The sequence below is a fragment of the Dreissena polymorpha genome, chromosome 10 (assembly GCF_020536995.1).
Source record: "Dreissena polymorpha isolate Duluth1 chromosome 10, UMN_Dpol_1.0, whole genome shotgun sequence".
In the NCBI taxonomy this organism is placed as follows: domain Eukaryota; kingdom Metazoa; phylum Mollusca; class Bivalvia; order Myida; family Dreissenidae; genus Dreissena; species Dreissena polymorpha.
This window is the reverse complement of record NC_068364.1, coordinates 32,134,093-32,156,947: the sequence shown is the minus strand read 5'-3', so window position 1 is coordinate 32,156,947 and position 22,855 is coordinate 32,134,093. Positions and strand designations below refer to the sequence as shown.

Below are 22,855 nucleotides of genomic sequence, written 5' to 3'. Positions count from 1 at the left end.
AAATCGCTAAATGGGCGCGCGTGTTGTTCCTTTAGTAGTTTAAAAACATATGCGTGAAGAAATATGTGCATTTTAAGTAGTACATGGTGTGCATGGAATAGTTGCATAGTACACGGTTACTGTTTTATGTCATTGATAACATATTGATAACATATTGATAACATATTGATAACATATTGACATCAGACTCAGATGAATGTCGGAAGGAAAGCATCGCCTTGCATAGGCCCTATAATGCCGATATCATACTCATTCGATATCAATACGTTATAACAAGACAGAAACCATTTATTCTCTATATATCTATCAATCACAGATTGGTATTCAAATCTTATTTTATCTTATTAACGTTGTCATACAGTAGCATTTTTTCATACGTTTGCAATATATTTACTCATAAACCTACGATGTGTGACAACATCTCTCCAAATGCTTCTCGAATACTTCCATGAATAAAAAACAACCTGTGTATGGTATTTCTTATAAAAAATTAACAGTTAAACATATGAGTCGCGTTCTTAGAAAACTGGGCATAATGCATGCGCAGTCCGCACAGGCTAATCAAGGACGACCCTTTCCGCCTTAACTTGATTTTCGGTATGGAGGGACTATACCATGAAATCTAATCTGGGACGACACCTTATGAACATGCATTTTGCCCAATTTTAACAGAACAAGAAACATATATTCCGAGATTTAATACTGAATAAACCGTTTAACTTAAACAATAATTTAAGTTAATTACATACGTTGCTTTTTATTATGAATAATGACACATTAACTGGCATTTGTTTTCTCTTTTTGTTTCAGGTTTTACATGTTAGGAAACAATACATATATCTGCTGAGCGGAACCGTATTTGAATGACATGCGCTGAGAATTTGTGGCTTGTTATGGAACAGCAGCGAGTTGTGGCGAATATTCTATAAAACGATGAACAAAAAAATAAAACAAAAATATGATAATATTCTCACTTATAAGGTAAATTGCTAGGATTCGAATACTAGTTCTAAACATGGGTTAAAAAAGGAAATAAATGAATTAAGGCTATTTGTAGTAAATTGTATGGCACGAACATTTTAAGATCACTGCTAAACAGTTCGAGCAAAAATATTTTACTATATTTCCAACTCATTTGTAATAAGCATTAGCAGTCGTAAAACATGTTTGGCGTCAGTATAAGGTGAGGTTGTTCGGTACATTAAAACCACAATCAAACAGTAATCGTCGCATGCAATCCTAATGGTGAGCATAACACAAACATGTCCGGTCCGCCATCTTGGATTTTACAAATGGCGTCTTTCTTGTCTCTTGCGTGGATTTAAATATATGAGTGCCATCTAGCGCAGCGCTGTGTGTATTTGATCGGATTAATTTATCTTAACCCTGGGTCCAGGCCATTCAATCATGAAGAAAGGCTTGTTGGCCCCACAGAATACCTTTCTAGACACGATTGCAACCCGCTTCGATGGAACACGTAAGTAGTTTGGCATTTATAGGAACCTATCGTTTTTCTTGACTCTAGAATAACGACTCAACTTTAGACTTCTGCGTTATAAGGTTAAGAATTAAACGTCTGCGGTCTTAGACTCTAGAATTAAGCTATGTCCTCTACGATCTTAACTCTAGAAAAAACAATCCAAATATCTTTTTTAAATCTCTAGAATGAAGACTAAACTTAAGGCTTCTGCGTTTTAAGTTTGAAAATAACACGTCTTCGGTCTTAGACTATAGAAGTAAATTCAGTCTTTTGCGTTCTAAACTCTAGAAAAAAACACCCTAAGTGTCTATTTTAAACATAAGTCTTTTGCGTTTTTATACTCTAGAAAAACATACGCGTCTAGAATAAACCAGTGACTAAGTATTAGATATTGGAAATATGAAGAAACCTATGATGTATGCGTCCAAAACTATAGCATACATAATACAATTAAGACGTCTGCAAACATAAAATGCAAAGGGTGCATTGGAATATAAATATTGCTTGTGGGTGTGGTCTAAATCATCCAACGTCTTCCATTTCAACTTGTGATCATATAATATATGTAAAAGAAATGTTTCGATGAAACAAATGAGTCTTGATAATACAATTGTCACTTTCCCTGGTATTGACGTAGACATTCGTTATCATAAGCGATCGTAAATGGCATTTTATGCTGAACTATTTCCATGGATTCGAGTACTTATGCCAAGGAAGAGATACGTCCATTGAAATTGCAACCTATTTGCAGATTTGTCTAGGTGTTTAGGTGTACATTTCAAAATCGTCGTGTATTTCGGTGTTTTTCAAATTTCCAATTTGATAATAATATTATGTATACTAATGCAACACATAGTTTTGCTTGTGGATGTTTTTCACAAGGTAATTATCTCATCTGACATACATTTAACTTGCAAATGCTAACACAAGAAATGCAAAATTGTGTTGCCCTTGGACAATTGAATTCATTGATGCATTCATATGCACGAAATAATTTCTACGTCAGATAGATATTGCAAATATTTTCTGTATCGTTCAAGACGTCAATGATAATTACATTGTTTAAGAAAATGTATTGAAAATTCTATACACAGCTCCACTTGTTCCATTATTGGCTTGGCATAAAAACTTTTAATATTTCCCTTTTCTCATTTGGCCATCATTTACGTTATTTGAAATAACGTGACAATATATTTTCTTGAAACAAACACAACAATAACAACTGATCTAGTCTACGAATAATTGAAAACATGATGTACACGTAGACGTTTATTTTTGTTAACTTTTGCGTCGACCCTGGGTGGCTTATGCTCATGAAACTGGACAGCAGTTGCATCCACTTCAATGTGTATTATATCAGTCGCGTTCTGAGAAAACCGGGCATAATGCATGTGCGTAATGTGTCGTCCCAGATTAACAAGTGCAGTCCGCACAGGCTAATCAGGGACGACACTTTCCGCTTTTATGGTATTTGTTGTTTTAAGGAAGTCCCTCCTTACCGAAAATCAAGTTCAGGCGGAAAGAGTTATCCCTGATTAGCCTGTGCGAACATGCATTAAGCCCAGTTTTCTCAGAACAAGGCTCATATTTTTAATATTCGGACTTGAGTAAGCTAAAAAAAAATCTCATATGAATGAAAATACATGTCGCGTGCCAAGCATTCGTTAAATCTATCATATCTCATTCTCATCCTTGCTATCACTGTCAAACAGAAGCTTTACAGAATTCTAACAATGCATTTAAGTACGAAATGAAGTCCAAATCAATAACAGCAATATTTTATGATTTCCATAATATATTTCCCTAGGATTCAGGAAACATTAAGAGTCATTGTCGCGTTAGCGTTGCTCTAATGATTACATATAGAATTTCGGTCAGGATTGCTATTTTGTTAGAAATGAGCTTTATAACGGCGATGGTTTTCGTGTTGTTGATGTATTCGTGCCGATCCTATGATATTACAAAACGATAGGCCAGTAATCTGTTTTCCTGTAAATGATGCCTTTAATCTCCCTTCTTTTTACGGAAATATAACATATAACCGCTTGGACGCCGCCTCTTAAGCGAGAATGAATAAACTGTGTGACGTTTGAAACGTTAATTATGACGTCATGAGAACTTGCGCTTTATATTGTGAGTAATGAAGTGTATTGTATAACAAATATCTGTTATGAGGATGTCAAAATAAAACTTCTAAAAATACAGCAGCCAAAATGCATGGCGATCTAGCGGCAATAATGACAGAATAATTCGCCCATCATTCATACTAAAATTGCAGACATCGCCAAATTACGCGCAGGGTTTGACTATCACACACTAGCGGATAATCAGAAACGCATATGGAAGAATGATACGAGTAAACGCATTGTAAGAGATAATCTTCTAGTTAATGTCGTTTAACAGATACTGTAAGAAATTAAATAATATTAACAACAATGTCTTTACCATGGACAAATAATTTCTATTTTGTCTGATTTTGGAAAAACATGAGGAACTTTAGCCGGCCATTTTCTGATGTGTTATTGTGAAGATTGTCGCGAATCGCTCAACCCACATAATATTCGAAAATTAAAGATTTTATTGTCCTGAAATCTCGCTTTGTCGTTTTCTGATAACTCTACTCTACTAAAATTCGATCAGACAGTACAAGAGCATATTACAATGTTATTGCTATTTTATATGTGTGTGCATGACTAGCTGTTAATAATTGCATTGCAAACGGTAAACAAAAGTGAATCGAAATATCTGACTTCACGCTTTGTCTGATCGAACAGGGTTTTAATCGGGCAATAGCTAAAGCGATGCAAACCTAAAATCAAAACAAGTTTGATTTGTGTATACATCTAATCTGGGACGACACTTTACGCACATTCATTAAACCCCCTTTATACAGAGCACGGCTCATATAATATATATATATATATGAAACACATATGATCAATTCGATATTGCAGCTCATACAATGAATCGTAATTTGTCGAATAATCTAATGGTCAAGTGACGATGCATGCATGCGTAAATAGGTACTGTCATATAACACAGTTTATATGGACTTAGAAGAGAACATTGTCATGATATTAGATACAGAATCATTATTTCGAACCGTTTTACAATCTAGTTTTTCGATCCTCTGGAGAATGCTCTTATATGAGTGTTTTTCACGCGGAACACGTTACTGGGGGAAATATGTGTTTGTCCATAGTTATATTGTATAGGTCAATGGTCCACAAACATTTTTGTTTTCACATTGCAAACGTCTTTCAATATTCACAATGTAATTGTGTGTTTAAGGACCAAGTGGTACTAAATATACTTAGATTTTTGACAAAGATTTTTCTGATTAATATTAAAAACAAGTGTTAACTGTGGTGTATTATGTAATAGGCAGAATTTGAAGCATGTATCATATTCATATATAATGTAACTTACATCATTTTAATTGTATTCATATAAGACGTTTCACTCAGTGAATCTCTGTAAACGTGATAGTTTGTGCATTGACATCGCAAAACACTTAGATAAGCCGGCTTTGAAAGAAATATATCTTCCACATGAAACCTAACCATTTGTTTCCATAAATAATCTAGTACGAAAGTGCTCATACCGCTATATGGCATAATACTTTAGTTCATTAAATTGAAGTGTTTTATAAGAATAATTAATAAGGAAGTAATTAAGTACCAACGCAACGTCGAAACCAACCGTTATTGTATCACCACTCAACTCAATTCCGCATATAATGTATTACTTGAAAATGAAGGTCAAAACAAGACAATTCAAAACTTGATATATCAGCAACTTGAAAAGCCATTCATTAAAGAAATATAACATCGACATAAACTTTGACCGTTTGTTGCCATTAATATCTAGAAAACGCCCTCAACTTTCTCTGATCGCAGACATTAATTTACTTAATTATATTGTATTTTCTAGGAAAGATTAATCAACAAGTAATTATGCTACTAAGCAATGCATATTAAATAGATCACTCAATGTTGTCAAGTCTATAACGTAGGCTTGAAATTTTATGTCATAACAAAACCATTCAAAATTTGATAAAAACCCCACTCCAACAGTATATGTTAACAATTAAAAAACACACTGTTAGCAGTTATTTGAGTATTGACCCCGACCGACTTGTTCAAACCGAAATGGCATCGTCCCTTCGAAATGAAGGCAATAATTTCCACACGTATGTACGTCGTTATGGAATAATGTCGTTAGAAGGTTAAATATAAATCTTCAATCCCGTTTATCTCGTTTGTCGAACGCGCTGTACCAAGAATATCATACGTTAACGTTATAAGTAAGATATCTTTCCTAGAAACTGTAATTGTTTACCGGCGCGAATAAATTAATATCAGGTTTTTATCACAAGTCCTTACCGAGGGATTACAGTATAATGTTATCATTGATTATGAAACATCTCTTAATTTAGCTAATTTTAATTTATATTTCAACTCATATCTGCAATATCAACGCGCATGCAATAATACATTTCCTACAACCGACTGTTTACGAAATGCTTTTTTCAGAGATTGCATATTAATACGGGAAACTACTCTTGTTTCCATAACATTATAAATATGAATGTGAATCTGTCTGTGCATTATGGAAAACTTGTTAGTCACCCAGTATTGAATTCTGACCTAACATTTCTCATATCTCTCCGTTTGTTTTGGTTTGTTAACGCGGGCGGAAGTTCGTGTTATGTCGGTTGTAGATTTCTTACTTTATCAGAATGTGTATTTATATTTTATGACTTAAACACGAAGAAATGAGAATAAATCAGTAAGCATTAAACTCTTTAAACAAAGCTTCAAGACGGTTTAACGAATGTCAATAAAGATCAATCTGTCTACTGCGTGGGTAAGATGTACGTTGAACGATCATATACAGGCATGCAATCATGACGTTTTTGTACGTTTACATGCTGAGATTCCTTACTATGACAGGAAGCTAGTGGATGTCTAACATAGGAGTAACAGAAATCTAACAATGCATTTAAGTACAAAATAAAGACCAAATAAAAAACAGCACTATTTCATGATATCTTAAATATATTCCCCAAGGATTCATAGAATAGTCAGATTCAATGTCACGTTAGCGTTGTCCTAATGATTCCATATAGCATTTCGGTCAGGATGGCTATTTTGTTGGGATTGAGCTTCATAACGGCGATGGTTTCCTTGCCGTTGTTGTATTCGATTTGTGCCGATTCGGTTATATTACAAAACGATAGACCAGTAGTCTGTTTTCCTGTTCATCATGCCTGCATTCTCCCTATGTTTTTCGAAAAGATAAAATATAACCGCATGGACGCTGCATTTTAAGCGTGTATGAAACTGTTGTGTGACGTTCGACGAACTTATTATGACGTCACAAGCACTAGCTCTTTATATGTGCTTAATTAAGTGTCTTGTATAAAATAAATAGTTGTTATGAGGATGCCGAAATAAAACTTTCAAAACTGCATGGCAATCGAGCGGTAATAATGGCAGAATAATTCGCCCATCATTCATAGTAAAATTACAGAGATCGCCAAATAACGCACGGGGTTTGACTATCACACAACAGCAGCTAACTCTGTAAGGCCAAAAAAAAATAGTCTTGGTTCAGGGAACATGGCCAGAAAAATGTTGGAGGGTAGGTAGGTTTTTTATTTATTTATTTTTTTTTTTTTTTTTTTACCAGTCGACTGATTTCAGGGTGAAAAAGGGTCAGTTAATGCACCCATGATTGTTTAAACACTGACCAAATGATTAATATTGCACATGTGGTATTTAGTCGTTGTATATTATTCAATATTCCTAGCTCTTTATGCACTTCTTCAGGGCTAGCGCTGGCCCAAAATTTCTTTTAGCCAACCATTTTTTCTTTGTCTGTCTGTGATAGTGTGACCTTCATATTCAAAAGTGAACAAGCCATCTTTATCAGTCTCTGGTGTTTGGGGTGTGACCTTCAGAATTTTTTTCATCATGAGACCTGACCTAGTCTCCGACAGGTGCTCAAGAGTCTGAATAGTGGCTGTCAAAAGGAGGGTAACCTCAGAATAGCACAAGTCTTTCTTCTGGTACATTTTTTGATAAAATGGCAATGGGTTTGAGCGCATCGCACAGGAAGTGAGCAGTGTACATAAATTTGAATGTTGCTATTGGTTTGTACAGGCTAAGGGCGTCACAGTACATTGATTTTGATTCATTATCAAAGCGAAGCCAATTGTTGTCAAGTTTCCATGACTCTTTGAATGTTCTAGTGTTTTGTGTTTTAATTATTTTTTTTTGTTATGACTCTTTTTCGTCCAACAACGCTTTAAGGTTAAAGACGCCATGTTAGCGACTTTAGAGACAAAGTGGTTACTTCCATTTTTATAGTAGTGTAGATGAATGACTCTTCCTATGTGTTAAAAATTTGAAATGTTAATTAAAATTAAACCGCGCGTGTTTTTCACATTTTTATTTGATTAAAATACGCTGCTGTCAGTTAGCATAGTGTGCGAGTAAAACAAACAAATTAATTAATTATCATCTTTTCATTTCGATCGGAAATTGGCAGAAAGTTGTAACATCATCGACATAGAACTAATTATTTAATTATCACTTTTAAATTCAGATCAATAGACAGCTTGGATATAATTAAAATATTGTCACGCTTCTTTTCATTTTTAATCTTTAATAATACGACATTTGCGACCGGCCGCTATTTTGTTTGCAGACGACAATATTAACTGTGTATTCAAAGTGCACAGTGTCTGCGCATGAATGACCGAATATTACTCCATAGCTCCACCCATTTTTACATTTCATTTAACAACGTCATTTCATGTGTAAGCGAGCTCAATGTTGATTGGCCAGCTAGCATGCGCACTTCAATAACAATAAGGTCAAGCGATGTCTCGTATACACGTGCAGACCGGTTATTGTTCACTGTTCAAATTGCGAACACTTTCATTGAAACAAAGAGAAAAATATAGAAAACCAATCCAGGTTTAATTGGTGGCTGTTTTCAATGAAATTTTACGAGATTTTAGCATTTTCGCCATCAGATTTTTTTCCATGGACCAAAAAAATCGTTAGGGTCGGGGGCAAAAAATAGGGTCGGTCGAGTTCCCTGAACCAAGACTATTTTTTTTTTTGGCCTAACGCATGTTGAAAAAGGATACCAGTAAACGCCTTGTAAGGAAAAATCTTCTTGTTAATGTCGTTTTATAGATTGATAAAATCATATATCTTCGCCGCCAAGAAAGTGCATGATATTAACAAAAATGTCTTTTCCGTTGTCAAGTTATTTCTTTTTTGTCCGATTTTTGAAAAATGAGGAAAAAGAGGCGGCCATTTTCCGATGTTTTTTTGTGAAAATTGCGAATCGGTCAACCTGTGTAATAACTTAAAATAACGGTTGTATTGTCCTGAATAATTCTTCGTTTTGTTCTGATAATTCTACTCATTTTCTCTGCATCGACACATGTAATTGCGGAGATGCCCAAAAATATTAGCATTCAATCAGACAGTACAACAGCATATTACAATTTTATTGTAATTATTTATGTATTGGCATGACTATTTGTTGCCGATGATTGGAATAGACTTACAAAAGGTAAATCAAAGTGAATCGAAATTTCGACCTCACTCTATGCAAGATTGGACATTTTGTAAATCAGGCAATAGCTAAAGCGCTGCAAAACTCTTATCAATATCAAGTTTGATACTTACATTCAGAAGTGCACAGTAATACGCAACTCAAAATATACTGTATCAATATTTAGTTTGATACTTGCATTCAGAAGTGCACAGTAATACGCAACTCAAAATATACTGTATATATATATATATATATATATATATATATATATATATATATATATATATATATATATATTAAACTTATATGCTCAATTCCATATTGCAGCTAAAGCAATAAATCGTGATTTGTCGAATAGGCTAATTGTCAAGTGACGATGCATGCATACATAAATAGTTACTGTCATATTACACAATTTTTATAAGGGAACATTGTCACGATATTAGATACAGAATCATTATTTCGATCCGTTTTACAATCTAGTTATTCGACCCTCTAGAGAATGCTCTTATATTAGTGTTTGTCACGCGGCATATTTTACAGTGGGGGGGGGGGGGGGAATATGTGTTTGTCTTTAGTGATATGGTATAGCACAATGTCCACAAAGATCTTTGTTTTCATATCGCAAACGTCTTACAATATTTACAAATAAATTGTGTTTGAAAGGACCCAGTGGTAATGAATGTACTTAGATTTTGGACAAAGATTGTTCTCAATAATATATGAAAATACGTGTTGAATGTGGTCTATTTTGTAATAGGTTGAAACTGTATTCTGTATCCTATGGTGCTTTTTAGCTCATCTATTTTTGAAAAAATTATGAGCTATTGTCATCACCTTGGCGTCGGCGTCGCCGTCCGGTTAAGTTTTGCGTTTGGGTCCAGTTTCTCATAAAGTATCAATGCTATTGCATTCGAACTTGGTACACTTACTTACTATCATGAGGAGACTGGGCAGGCAAAGTAAGATAACTCTGGCTTGCATTTTGACAGAATTATATGCCCTTTTTATACTTAGAAAATTGAAAATTTTGGTTAAGTTTTGTGTTTAGGTCCATTTTATTCCTTAAGTATCAAAGCTATTGCTTTCATACTTGCAACACTTACTAACTTTCATAAGAGGACTGTGCAGGCAAAGTTATGTAACTCTGACTGGCATTTTGACGGAATTATGCGCCCTTTTTATACTTAGAAAATTGAGAATTTTGTTTAGTTTTGTGTTTAGGTCCATTTTTTTTCCTAAAGTATCAAAGCTAATGCTTTCATACTTGAAACACTTACTAAGTATCGTTAGGGGAATGTGTAGGCAAAGTTATGTAACTGACTGGCATTTTGACGGAATTATGGGCCCTTTATACTTGAAAATTTGGTTAAGTTTTGTGTTTTGGTCCACTTTACCCCTAAAGTATCATAGATATTGCTTTCATACTTGGAACAATCGCAAACTATCATAAGGGGACAGTAAAGGACACGTTGCATAACTCTGGTTGTCATTTTAACGGAATTATGGCTTTTTTTGACTGAGTAATTTTGAATATATGGTTACATTTTGTGTTTAGATCCACTTTACTTCTAAAGTATCAAGGCTATTGCTTTCAAACTTCAAATACTTTCATGCTATCATGAGGGTACTGTACCTGGCAAGTTGAATTTTACCTTGACCTTTGAATGACCTTGACCTTCAAGGTCAAATTATTAAATTTTGCTAAAATTGCCATAACTTCTTTATTTATGATTAGATTTGATTGATACTTTGACAAAACAACTCTTACCTGACATACCACAAAAGACTCCACCTAAACCATCCCCCACGCCCCCCTTCCCGAATCCCCCCTCATCCCCCCCAATTTAAAAAAAGATCATCTTATAAATGACCACCACACCCTCACACTATACCCCCCCCCCATCCTCCACCCCCAAAAAATAATGTTTATGCCCCCAGTAGGGTGGCATATAGCAGTTGAACTGTCCGTCAGTATATCAGTCAGTCCGTCCGTCCGTCCGAAAAAAACTTTAATATTGGCCATAACTTTTTCACTATTAAAGATAGCAACTTGATATTTGGCATGCATGTGTATCTCATGGAGCTGCACATTTTAAGTGGTGAAAGGTCAAGGTCCTCCTTCAAGATCAAATGTCAAATTTATGGCGTCTGTCCGTCCGAAAACTTTAACATTAGCCATAACTTTTTTTAATATTGAAGATAGCAACTTGATATTTGGCATGCATGTGTATCTAATAAAGCTGCACATTTTGAGTGGTGGAAGTCCAAGGTCAAGGTCATCCTTCAAGGTCAAGGTCATCCTTCAAGGTCAAAGGTAAAACCAATATCAAAGCAGCGTAATCATGAAGCTGCACATTTTGAGTGGTTGAAGTTCAAGGTCAAGATCATCCTTCAATGTCAACGTTAGTTCATTGAATTGCAGTTTTTGATAAGAATGATTAATTAGCAAGTAATAAAGTACCAACGCAACGTTGAAAAAAAAACACTTATTGTATCACCATTCATCTTTATCCCGCATATAATGTATAACTTGCAATTGAAGGTTAAAACAAGACAATACCAAACTTGATACAACAGCAACTTGAAAAGCCATTTATTAAAGAAAAATAACCTCGATATAAACTCTGACCGTTTGCCATTAATATCTAGAAAGCGCACTCAACTTTCTCTGATCCCACACATTAATTTACTTAATTAATTGTATTTTCTAGGAAAGATTAATCAACAAGTAATTATGCTACTATGCTTCTGAGCAATGCCTATTAAAAAGATCACCCAATGTTGTCAAGTCTATAACGTAGGCTTGAAATTTTATGTCACAACAAAACCATTCAAAATTTGATAAAAACCCTTCTCCAACAGTATATGTTAACAATTTAAAAAACACTGTTAGCAGTTATTTGATTACAGGGATAACATACAATAATTTGACCATTGGATATTTAAAGTGAAAGATGAATAACAATCTGTGATGTATAGGCAATTTTAATTTTAGTGTTTACGTTTGCATTCTTGTTACATTTAGGAATTAGTTTTCATGACGTCAAAAGGCAAGTAAAATTCACGACATCAAAAGTTAAATTTGCTCATCCTTCTATGGGGTTTTGTCTACCAACAACCTCAAAGGCACTGCATCTCAGGTTGTAACCGGAAAAATATGCCTTTTATATGTAGCATTAATAATAAGAATATTTTATTGATAGTTAAGATCAAATAGAAGTATACATCAACGTAACGTTGAGGAGTAAATGACGTTTTTTGGCGTTCTTACATGCTTATTTATTTTTAATTATTCTAATTATATAAACTGTTTTCATTGAATAAATGTTCAAATCATTTTACACAAATATCATAAAATATTTTTTTTTTATTTTTGCTACTGATCACACATTCATGTCTTTTTATGATCAATGCGTAAAACAATGCGGTTAATTAACGTGCTTTGTTAACACAGTTCATTATGACATCCTGTTGATAAGTTTTTTTTCAAATTTGACACACATTGATGGTATTAAAATCTCAACTAGAAAATCTCTTACAAACATTAACCAAGTAGAAATAAAATACACTTTGCGTTATTACCGACAAATGAGTGGTATAAAGAATAATTGTCAATTTATAACTTGATTCTAGTGAATCCAATGTCTGTGTATGCTGCTTTGGTTGAACATTGTGACCAGTAAAATTGCAATTCAGGCAAATCGTGTTTTATTTTCGGGCTTCTAACGTAAACCCGTCAATATAAACTGAAGTTGCGAAAATTGATGGAATAAATTTGGCACAAGTTGGCCTTCTGATACGGTTATTTCGAAAGATAAGATGATGTCTTTTGCTATGATACATATCAACTTTTAGCAATATAGCCTGCGTGTACTTCATCAATAGTTTTACATTATGTGCGACAGAAAATAGACCCTTAAACCCCGTCTACCTTCATATCAGATATTCATTAATTCGTTTTATTTGATGAATTTAGATAACAGGCACTCTATCGTCTAATTACCTCAATTTTGGCATGACAAGATAGTCAGATTGTTATTGGCCTTCAATGAATGTATTTATTTTAGGCATTGCATTACAGATTGGCATGGTGTGCTGTTTGGTATAAACGTCAATCAAAACCCGCCGTTGACGTATGCGACATTTTTTTCCTGATTTGGTGTATTCTGATTTAATGATATAAAATATACAAACATTGACAATTTTGTTCGCAATATCGGATAATTACGCTGTTAGATCTTAGCGCACAAACAAAAGTTGCTTTTGATTTATTCTATAAGTAATCAGTTATTCTTGCATGATTTTAATATCATACAATTTAGCAAAAATTATCCTTGCAAAAATAGAACGCTCACGTATCAAAATTAATACATACAAGCTGAAGAAAGCCGTTATTAATCGACTAGAAAAGCGCACGTTTGAGGTTACGTCATTAATGTACACTTCTATGTTAGACAACTTTTTATGAGTGAAAACTGTTTATAATTATCAACATTGAAGACGTTCAAAAACAAATTTTAACGATCTGTTCATAGCATTTTATTTGCTACCAAAAGCTTGTCTTCAAATAAAATGTCTGTATTCTTATTAAAAATTATAGTAGTAAAATTAAAATGTCTGTCATATCCTTTACATGATCAAAGAACAAAAAAGCATGATCTTTCCTTTCTTTAGACCCTACATATATATTGCTTTATGCTTACTGAACTCAAGATCTCTAATCAAAGGACATTAAATGCATTTCGTGCAGGGGTAAATCAATCACGTTGTGTGTGTGGTTAAAATGTATATACGAAATTTATATTAGATTTTTAAACGTGTGATAATATAAAGGCTGTCAGAGAAGGCTGTTCGATTGAGAAATTAAACCTTGAACTATATATTGGTCACCTCCTCTGGTAAATGCTTAGAAATCCGTCATCATAAGTGATAATTGATGGCAATTCGTGGAGCTATTTCTTATGATTTTCACAGTAAATGACAAGGGAATGTTATTTCCGCTGAAATTTCAAACAATTTTTAGATTCGACTAGGTATTGTTGTTAACTAAACAAAATCGTCTTGTTTTTCGGGGTTTACATATTTTCGACTTGTAACAGAATAATAAATTGTTGCTTTATGCAAAACTAAGATTCCTTGTGCAATGTTTTTTAGCAAGTAATTATGTTAATGTGTCATCGGATAAACATTTTACTTATGCGTACACGATAATCGGACAAATATATCGCCGTTGAACTATTTTCCTTCCGCCTTAGGAACTTAATGTCAAAGAACAAACACGATAAGTCTTAACAAAAACAACAAAATCTAATTTATTCTTTGAATAAATGAAAACATGGCTTACAATAAGACGTGTTTTTGAAAATATCTTCTTTGGCCGTTTATAGCAAATACTCTTTAAATTAGTTTGAATGTAATTTTTTACAGTTAAATACACTGTCATTTTGTGTTGTTATTTTTAACAATTTTGACGCATTCTGAAATTGTTCCATGACTTGCCTAAAAATGTATCTTGCCTGCCGTGGCATATTAAGTTGATAATATATTTTTCTCAATTTTGCTGACACTGTCGATCAGAGAGCTTTACAGATACCTGACAATGCATTAAAGTGCGAAATAAAATCATAAATAATAACAGCAATATTCATTTCATCCATTTAATATATTGCCCTAGAATTCAGAAAACATTAAGAGTCAGTATGGCCTTAACGTTATTCTTCTTAAACCGTTTAGACTTTCGGTCAAGATGGCTCCTTTGTTCTTTTACTCATCTGCTCTAAAATCGTGTTTAATGACGTGTCTATGTTGTGCATACAATAATATTTATAATGAGGACGCCATGTTAATACTTCTAAAACTACAGCAGCCGGAAAGGATGGCGGTCTTTTTTGTTCTTATTGTCAGAACGACTTGCTATGGCCCTTACTAATCTTACAGAATTTGTCAAATTTAGCACTGGGATGATTATCACACACGGAGGCTAACACAGCAGATCATATTAAGGTAGGATGCGAGAAAACGCCTTTGCACAAACGATTTTCTTATATATATTTTTTATTATTTTATAAATTTGTTTTCTATTATAATCACTTATATTCGTTGGTATGAATGTTCGTGGATTAAAAAAGACTTCTTTTTGTGGACAAGTAGATTTTTTGGATTTCTAAATTTGGACAAAAAGATGACTTTTGCGTCGGTTCTATTCCGATGTATTTGCTCATTTCGATATTGCAGCCAAAACAATAAATCGTAATTTGTCAAAATATCTCGTGGAAATGTGGCGTCTATTTCAGCTTTGATCTTGAATATAAAAACAAACAATGTTTAATATCGACTCCATAGCACGACATTGATAGGAATGGATTAAAAAAAACTTATTGTCATAAATGATCGCTCAGAGACAAGAAATTTCATTCTGATTTAAGAAAAACAAAAATGTCTCAAATGTCTCAAGAATGTGGTACTTCTGAAATGTACACATGATTGACCACGACGTATTATTTTGTTATGGTTGATCCCCAACATATTTCAAGACGTTATCTAGAAAATATCACAAGAAATCAACACAATAAAATGTGTACACTTTTTTATGCCCCCGGATCGAATGATCAGGGGTATATTGTTTTTGGCCTGTCTGTCTGTCTGTCATTCTGTCATTCTGTCCCAAAACTTTAACCTTACAGTAAAGGTTTGCAATAACTTTTGAAATATTGAACATAGCAACTTGATATTTGGTATGCATGTGTATCTCATGGAGCTGCACATTTTGAGTGGTGAAAGGTCAAGGTCATCCTTTAAGGTCAAAGGTAAAAACAAAAGCGGCGCATTAGGGGGCATTGTGTTTCTGACAAACACATCTCTTGTTTTATGTTGTTTTCTGTTAAAACTTTTTAAATATACAAGTATTATCTTTTTATGGACTAACTGATTAAACAAAAAATCTTTCGGCGCTAAAATAATGTTTGATATTTTTTTATTGACGTCTTTCAATCAACAACTAACTCACATATAACTTGATATTTTTTACTAGTGTTCTTACGGAATCAATTTAAACCGAATTTTATAAACTTTGTGAGCATTGACCACGACCGACTTGTTCAAACCGCATTTGCGTTTTCTCGTTGAAATGCTGACTTTTAAGTCTACTCTTTTAGACCTTTTTATGTAATAAGGTCGTAAGAAGGTTTACTATAATTCTCCATAATAATAATAATAAAAATAGTATCCTTTCGAAAAAATATGTGTATCCAGGATACTACACGTGATTGTTTATTAGTCAGGCATCTTCATTGACGCCTTGAACTCAACAACGAACGCAGTTGTGACTTGTAATAATCAAAGTACTGAAAGCACTGAAGTTGTTCGCTGTTGTCGTCCTTGATTAGCTTGTGCGCATTGCACAGGCTAATCAGTGTGCACAGGCTAATCTTATTTGACATGCTAAAAGCCCCGTTTTCCCTGAAAGCAGCCAATATGTACAGATTTTAATGATGAACACTAGACTGGCCAATGTCGTCTTACAAGCTGGTAAATACACACACTGAAGAAGTAGAGCAGACGCTCCTAAGCATTTGTCGTCTGCAGTGCAGACAGGCAGCGGTAATCGTTCCTAGCGTAGTGAGTTACCGTCCTTAGCGTAGCTTAGCACAAACTGATTTGCAAAACATGCTCTGTAAATTTAGTCGGCCGCTAACGCGACCAACTAAACACGAATATTGCCAAATACCTTAAGGATTCAACTTAAGTTTTAACCGCAACCGACTTGTTTAAAACAAAATGGCATTTTATCTTCGGAATGATGGCAATAATTTTCACACTTATATACATGTACTTCGTGATGGAATTATGTCGTAAGAAGGTTAAATATATATCTCCATTCCCGTATATCTCGTTTTGTCGAGCACGCTGTACCAAGAATACCATACGTTAACGTTCATTAGTAAGATATATTTCCTAGAAACTGTAATTGCTTGAACCGACTCTAATATCAGGTTTCTATCACAAGTCCGTACCGAGGGATTACGATATAATGGTATCATTGATTGAAGCTAATGCAACATCTCTCAATTAAGCTATTTTAAATTTGTTTTTCAACTAATTGCTGTTATAGTAACGTACGTACCATACTATCTTTGCTATAATTGGCTGTTTCCTTTATGCACTATTCTACAGTATTGAAGAAGGTTACAAGAAAACGCTATGACACTGGTGATTTGTAAACGTCGTTGAACAGATATTTAATTGTTTTGAAATTTCGCTTTGTCATATTCTGGAGAATCAAGTCATTATTGTTTCTTTCTATACCAATCAGTGTTGATTCAAAGGTGTTTAGTTATATTTAAATCAAACAATTGTTTTTATTCCAACGATTTTTTAAGGCATCGATTACTCGATGTTTATAAGAATTCGATCATACAATACAACAAACAATGGCTTTTGTATTTTAATTATTAATTAAATGTTAACGACTATTAGTAATAATTATAATTGCATTCCAAACGGTTAATCGAAGCAAATCAAAATCCCCGACTTCAAGCTATGTCTGATGGAACATCGGGAAATAGCTAAAGAGGAGGCAAAACCAAAACCAATACAAGTTTAGCGCATACTTGATTGCATAGGGAAACACAATCTCAAATAACTAAACATAATCTATAAAACGCAAATGCTCAATTCGATATTGCAGCTTAAATAATAAATCGTAATTTATCGGAATATCTCGTGGTCAAGTGGCGCCGATGTCAGTGTTGATGTTGAATACGAAACAGTATGTAATATCGACTCAATAGCACGACATTAAAAGGAATGCAATGTAAATAACAATCTTGAAAGCAATAATTGCTCCGTGACATGACATTTCGGTACGATTACAAGAGAAGAATGTTGTCTCAATGCATCTTTTTCCGAAGTTTGAACATGACTTGCCACGATGCATTAATTTCAGAATATATTTTGCCATAGTTTATCACACACTTGTTTCAAAATGATCTGTAGCAAGCATCAACTATTATAAAAAAAAATTGATTGTGTAAGCTTTGCTTTCCATTTTTTTGTTTGTTAGATTTTAGAAACTTTTTTCATAGACTTGCTGAGAACGTAAAACTTTCGGAGCTTAAAAATAACTGTACATTATATTTTTTTGACGTCTTTGAATGAAAAACGAAGGTTACCGACGTCCCTGATGAATCAATTTTTCAGATGTTCCACATTTTATGTCTTATGTAAGTACAACCTAGTTGGTTGCTTGAACCAACAACCAACTTGTTCAAACCGTTTCGGCATTTGGTCTTTTTAATGACTACGTTACTATCCGTACTATTGTACTTCGTTATGAAATAAGGTCGACAGAAGGTTTAATACATTTTTTTTGTGAATCCCCAATTTTGTTGACCTCCTTTGGCAAACACTCTGTACCAGTAATACCAGGTATTAACGTTCATCTAAAGTCCCCACATAGGGATCACGATTTAATTGTATCCTTGATAAAATATTATGTAACAAACCTTGCATTTAGCTCGTTTTAATTGTGCACGTATGTGCATTGGCATTGGGCAGTAAATTACCCTTTATTAATATGGGTCATTTTGTCAAAGGTCAAGGTCACTGTCACAATAAGAGAGGTAATCGTTTCCGATTAATAACTTGTCAACAAATTGATCGATTGGCTTGATTCCTCACATGTGAATTTGCCTTGGAAAGTAGACTCATGTCGAAAATGGGATCACTAAGTCAAATGTCAAGGTTACTGTCACAATAAGTGGTAAAATCGTCTCCGTTCAATAACTCGTCAACCAATTGACCGATTGCCTTGATACTTCCCATGTGCTTTGGCCTTAGACAGTAGATTACCCCTATTGAAATTGGGGTCACAAGTTAAAAGCCCTATTTTTTTGGGTGGGAGCATATGTCTCCGAACGCGAAACGCTTGTGAGTATTTCAGCTCATCGCTTTTAATAGCACAAATGTCATACTCCATTTGCTTGAATCAAGCGTTCCCTGAATGCACTTGTTGCATATAATGCATATTATTTATAGGACAATACGTGTTTCCATGACATTATACTATGAATGCTTATTTATGTCTTCGATTTTTTGTCCGCTTGTAATTCCCCTAGTTATGCAGTCTAGCCCATCATTTCTTATGTCTCTCCGTTTGTTGTTGTTTCTTGACGCGAGCGGAAGCTTTTGTAATGTCGGTTGTTGTTTATTTACTCTATCAGAAGGCGTCTCTATTTTATGACTAAAGAAACAAAGAATTGAGAGTAAATCAATAATGTTCATTCTCTTAAAATGAAGCTCCAAGGCGGTTTAAAGAATGCCAATAAGGATCAGTCTTTTGCATGGGTAAGATGTCTTTTAATTTGAAATTGAGATTTTTTCTGAGAAAACTAGACATGCTTACTGTTAGTGTTGTAAGTTTTTTCCCCGATTAGCCTGTTCGGTCTGCACAGGCTAATCTGGGACGACTCGTTTTGCCTAAACTTGATTTTCAAAAATGGATACACGAACACACAGCCAACACGCAAAATTAACCGTTACGTCCACGACTACCCAAATTCAGCATGCCAAGAGCAGCTGCATCATGCTAATGGTTTTGACTTTGACCCAGTTAAGCCTAGTGGACTCTCCCATCCTTCTAAATTGGATCAATTTATTTCCATAATTATGGATGTCTAGTATATATTTTTCTATATTTAGAATATTTCTTACAGAAATTCCTTTAGCAAACATGGTCTTGACTTTTGTTAAAACATTTTTATTCCAGAGTGTGTTTACAAGATAAATTACAAACATCTTAAGTTTATAGAATTGGAACGTTAGCTAGTTGGTTTCCTTTCCTCAATAATATATTAACACATATAGTGGCGGTAATTGCCTTTTAAACACTAACAATGACTTATGGTTTGAGGTTAAACAAGTAATTCTACTAACCAAACATATTGCATATTTGATTGGTATCTCTTTCATGAAATTGTTTTCGGACATCGTCTTGCTCTCACATTCACTCTTTGAATATATTCAAAACATTGGGTTTTGAAATAATCACATTTCAAAACACGTTTCATTTCAAATTTGATTAACTAGAACAAACGAAATACTATATGTTTGATTATAAATAATGATATATAAACTTTTATTAACTTTTAAGAAATTAAACATACAACGCGGTTTTGAAAGTTAAATCCCCATAGACGTAATTCCTCACATTTTGTTTTATTAAATATTCTAAGTAAAAAACGCACTTTCCTTTCTTCGACCAAAGACACTAATTAAATAAATTACATTGTTAATTGTATAGGAATAATTAGAGCACAGGTAATTAAGCAACTTAGCAACGTCGAACAAAAAAGACTGTTATTATATGATCTTTTTTCCGCTGATAGTTTACGTGTTGCAAATAATTACCAATGAAAACATGAAAGCACTGATCAAACAACAACTCGAACAGTATTTGCAAACAAGAAACTGTGTAGTTATTTCATACCAAGATAACATATAATATTTTGAAATACATGCAATATTAAAAGAGATAAAATCTATGTTGTATAGGTATGTGTATCCTTCGTGAGACCTTTTCCCTTTTTTAAACCTAGAAATTATAATTCATTACGAGATACCATATATGGCAATCTAGCGCATACCATTATAAGGCAAATGTTTCATGACGACGACGCACACTGACTCATGACGTCATAAGGAAAACTGGCTTAAACGTCATCAGGCCAAATGTCTAATGCCGTCAAAAGGCAAACTGGCGTTTCTTATGACATAAATCTATAAAAATGTCACTAGTAAACTATAAATTATATGCCAACATAAATAAAAAGAACACGTTATTGATTATTTAAGATATGAGATAAAATATAAAAATGCATGTATGTAAGGCAGTGGAGTAATTGATAATTGATATGGTATTGAAAACTGTTGCATGTATTATTTTATTGAAAAATATAATAATTATGTTAATAACATTCTGTACATTTGATTAATATATCTAGCACGTTTCACAAATACAAAAAACGAGTTAATCATTATTGCTTCTATTCACACATGTTTTTTTTTAATCTAATGAACACTGTTTGAAAATATTCCCTTAAAATACTCCTTACAATATAACACACATGCTCTGATCACACAGTTAAATAAGACACTCATATTATGAATTTTCTGCACACGTATGTATTAAAAGCAAAAAATCAAAGCTAGAAGATCTGAAACGAAAAAAACGAGAGTAGAAAATACACCGCACACAACCATTTTGAAGCGAATCCAATTTATATTGATATGTAGACAATAAGTTCAATACATCACTTGATTATTACGCATCCAATAGCTCTTCATGTTGTAATGTTCCTTAAGTGTTATCTTATGAGCAGTCAAATTGCAATTCAGGCAAATTGTGTTTGCTTTTAGGGCCTTTATCGTCAATCCATAAAAATAAACAGAAGCTTCCCTATCTTATGGAATCAATTTTGAGCAAGTGGTGTTACGTCTGATACGGTTGTTTTTAAGGGTAAGGTGATGAGTTGCGTTCTTATAAATAGATATATTAAGCAATATCAATCTTGGTATACGAGTACTTCGGCATTAGTAATTTAACATTATGCGCGACGGAAAAAAGTCGAAATATACATAAAATATTCATAAATTTGTTCATGTTGAACAATTTTGATAAAAGGCACAATAACGTATTATTACTTCAATTATTGCCTGACCTTATAGTCACATTGTTTTTTACTATTAATGAATGTGTTTATTTTAAGAGATTTCTATACAGATTAGCATGGTATGCTGATTGGTATTAATGTCAATCAATGGCCGCCGTAGACGTATTTGCCATTATTTCCTGATTTTATTTATACTGATTTCATGAATGTAAATATCTCCTTTGGTAATTGATAATAAATGCATATGAAAAAAACTGGACAGTTTTCACCCATTTATGCCTGGCGTCTAGAAAAAAGGCCTTGGCAAGCAGCGTAGACCCAGATGAGACGTCGCATGATTCGGCGTCTCCTTAGGGTCTGCGCTGTTTGCTTACAGGAATTTCTGTAAGAAATATTCTAAATATAGAAATAAATATACTAGAAATTCCTTATTTTAGAAATCAATTGATTCAATTAAGAAGAATGGGAGAGTCCACTAAGCATAAATGGGTTAAATGCAGCTGCATAAACTGTCATGTTGTATTGTTAATTTCAACTAATCAAACTTGCACATTCTTTTTATGTCCCCGGATCGAAAAATATTGTTTTTGGCCTGTCTGCCATTGTATGTGTTCGTGTGTGTGTCCCAAAACTTTAACCAAAACTTTAACCTTCTTCATAATTTTGCAATATTAAACGTAGCATCTTGATATTTGGCATGCATGCGTATCGCATGGAGCTGCACATTTGGGGTGGTGAAAGGTCAAAGTCATCCTTTAAGGTCAAAGGTAAACAGAATTCAAAGTGGCGCATTAGGGGCATTGTGTTTCTGACAAACACATCTCTTGTTTGTCCATAACACGCATTTAAATGTATGTTGCGTGCCAGTGCATTCGTTATATATATATATATATATATATATAATAGCCATTTCTCATCATTGCTGTTACTGTCATACAGAGAGCTTTACAGAAACCTAACAAAGCATTGGACTGTGAAATGAATCCCGAATCAATAACAACAATATTTCATTTCATCTACAATATATTCTCCAAGGATTTCGAGAACATTTAGAGATAATGTCACGTTAACAGTTTTCTAATGAACCCCGCTAAGAATTTCGGTCAAATGGTTCCTTTTGTGG

At 33.7% G+C, this 22,855-nt stretch overlaps 1 protein-coding gene across 1 annotated transcript in view; it reads left to right on the top strand.

The window, feature by feature from the left end:
* Window positions 1–892: 892 nt before the first annotated feature.
* Window positions 893–22,855, top strand: part of LOC127849014 (potassium voltage-gated channel subfamily H member 8-like) — a 67,886-nt gene continuing 45,923 nt past the window's right edge. Inside the window, exon 1 of the mRNA XM_052381738.1 lies at window positions 893–1,477. Coding sequence (XP_052237698.1) covers window positions 1,408–1,477 — 70 coding nt within the window. The 5' untranslated portion in view covers window positions 893–1,407. The remainder of the gene's footprint in view (window positions 1,478–22,855) is intronic.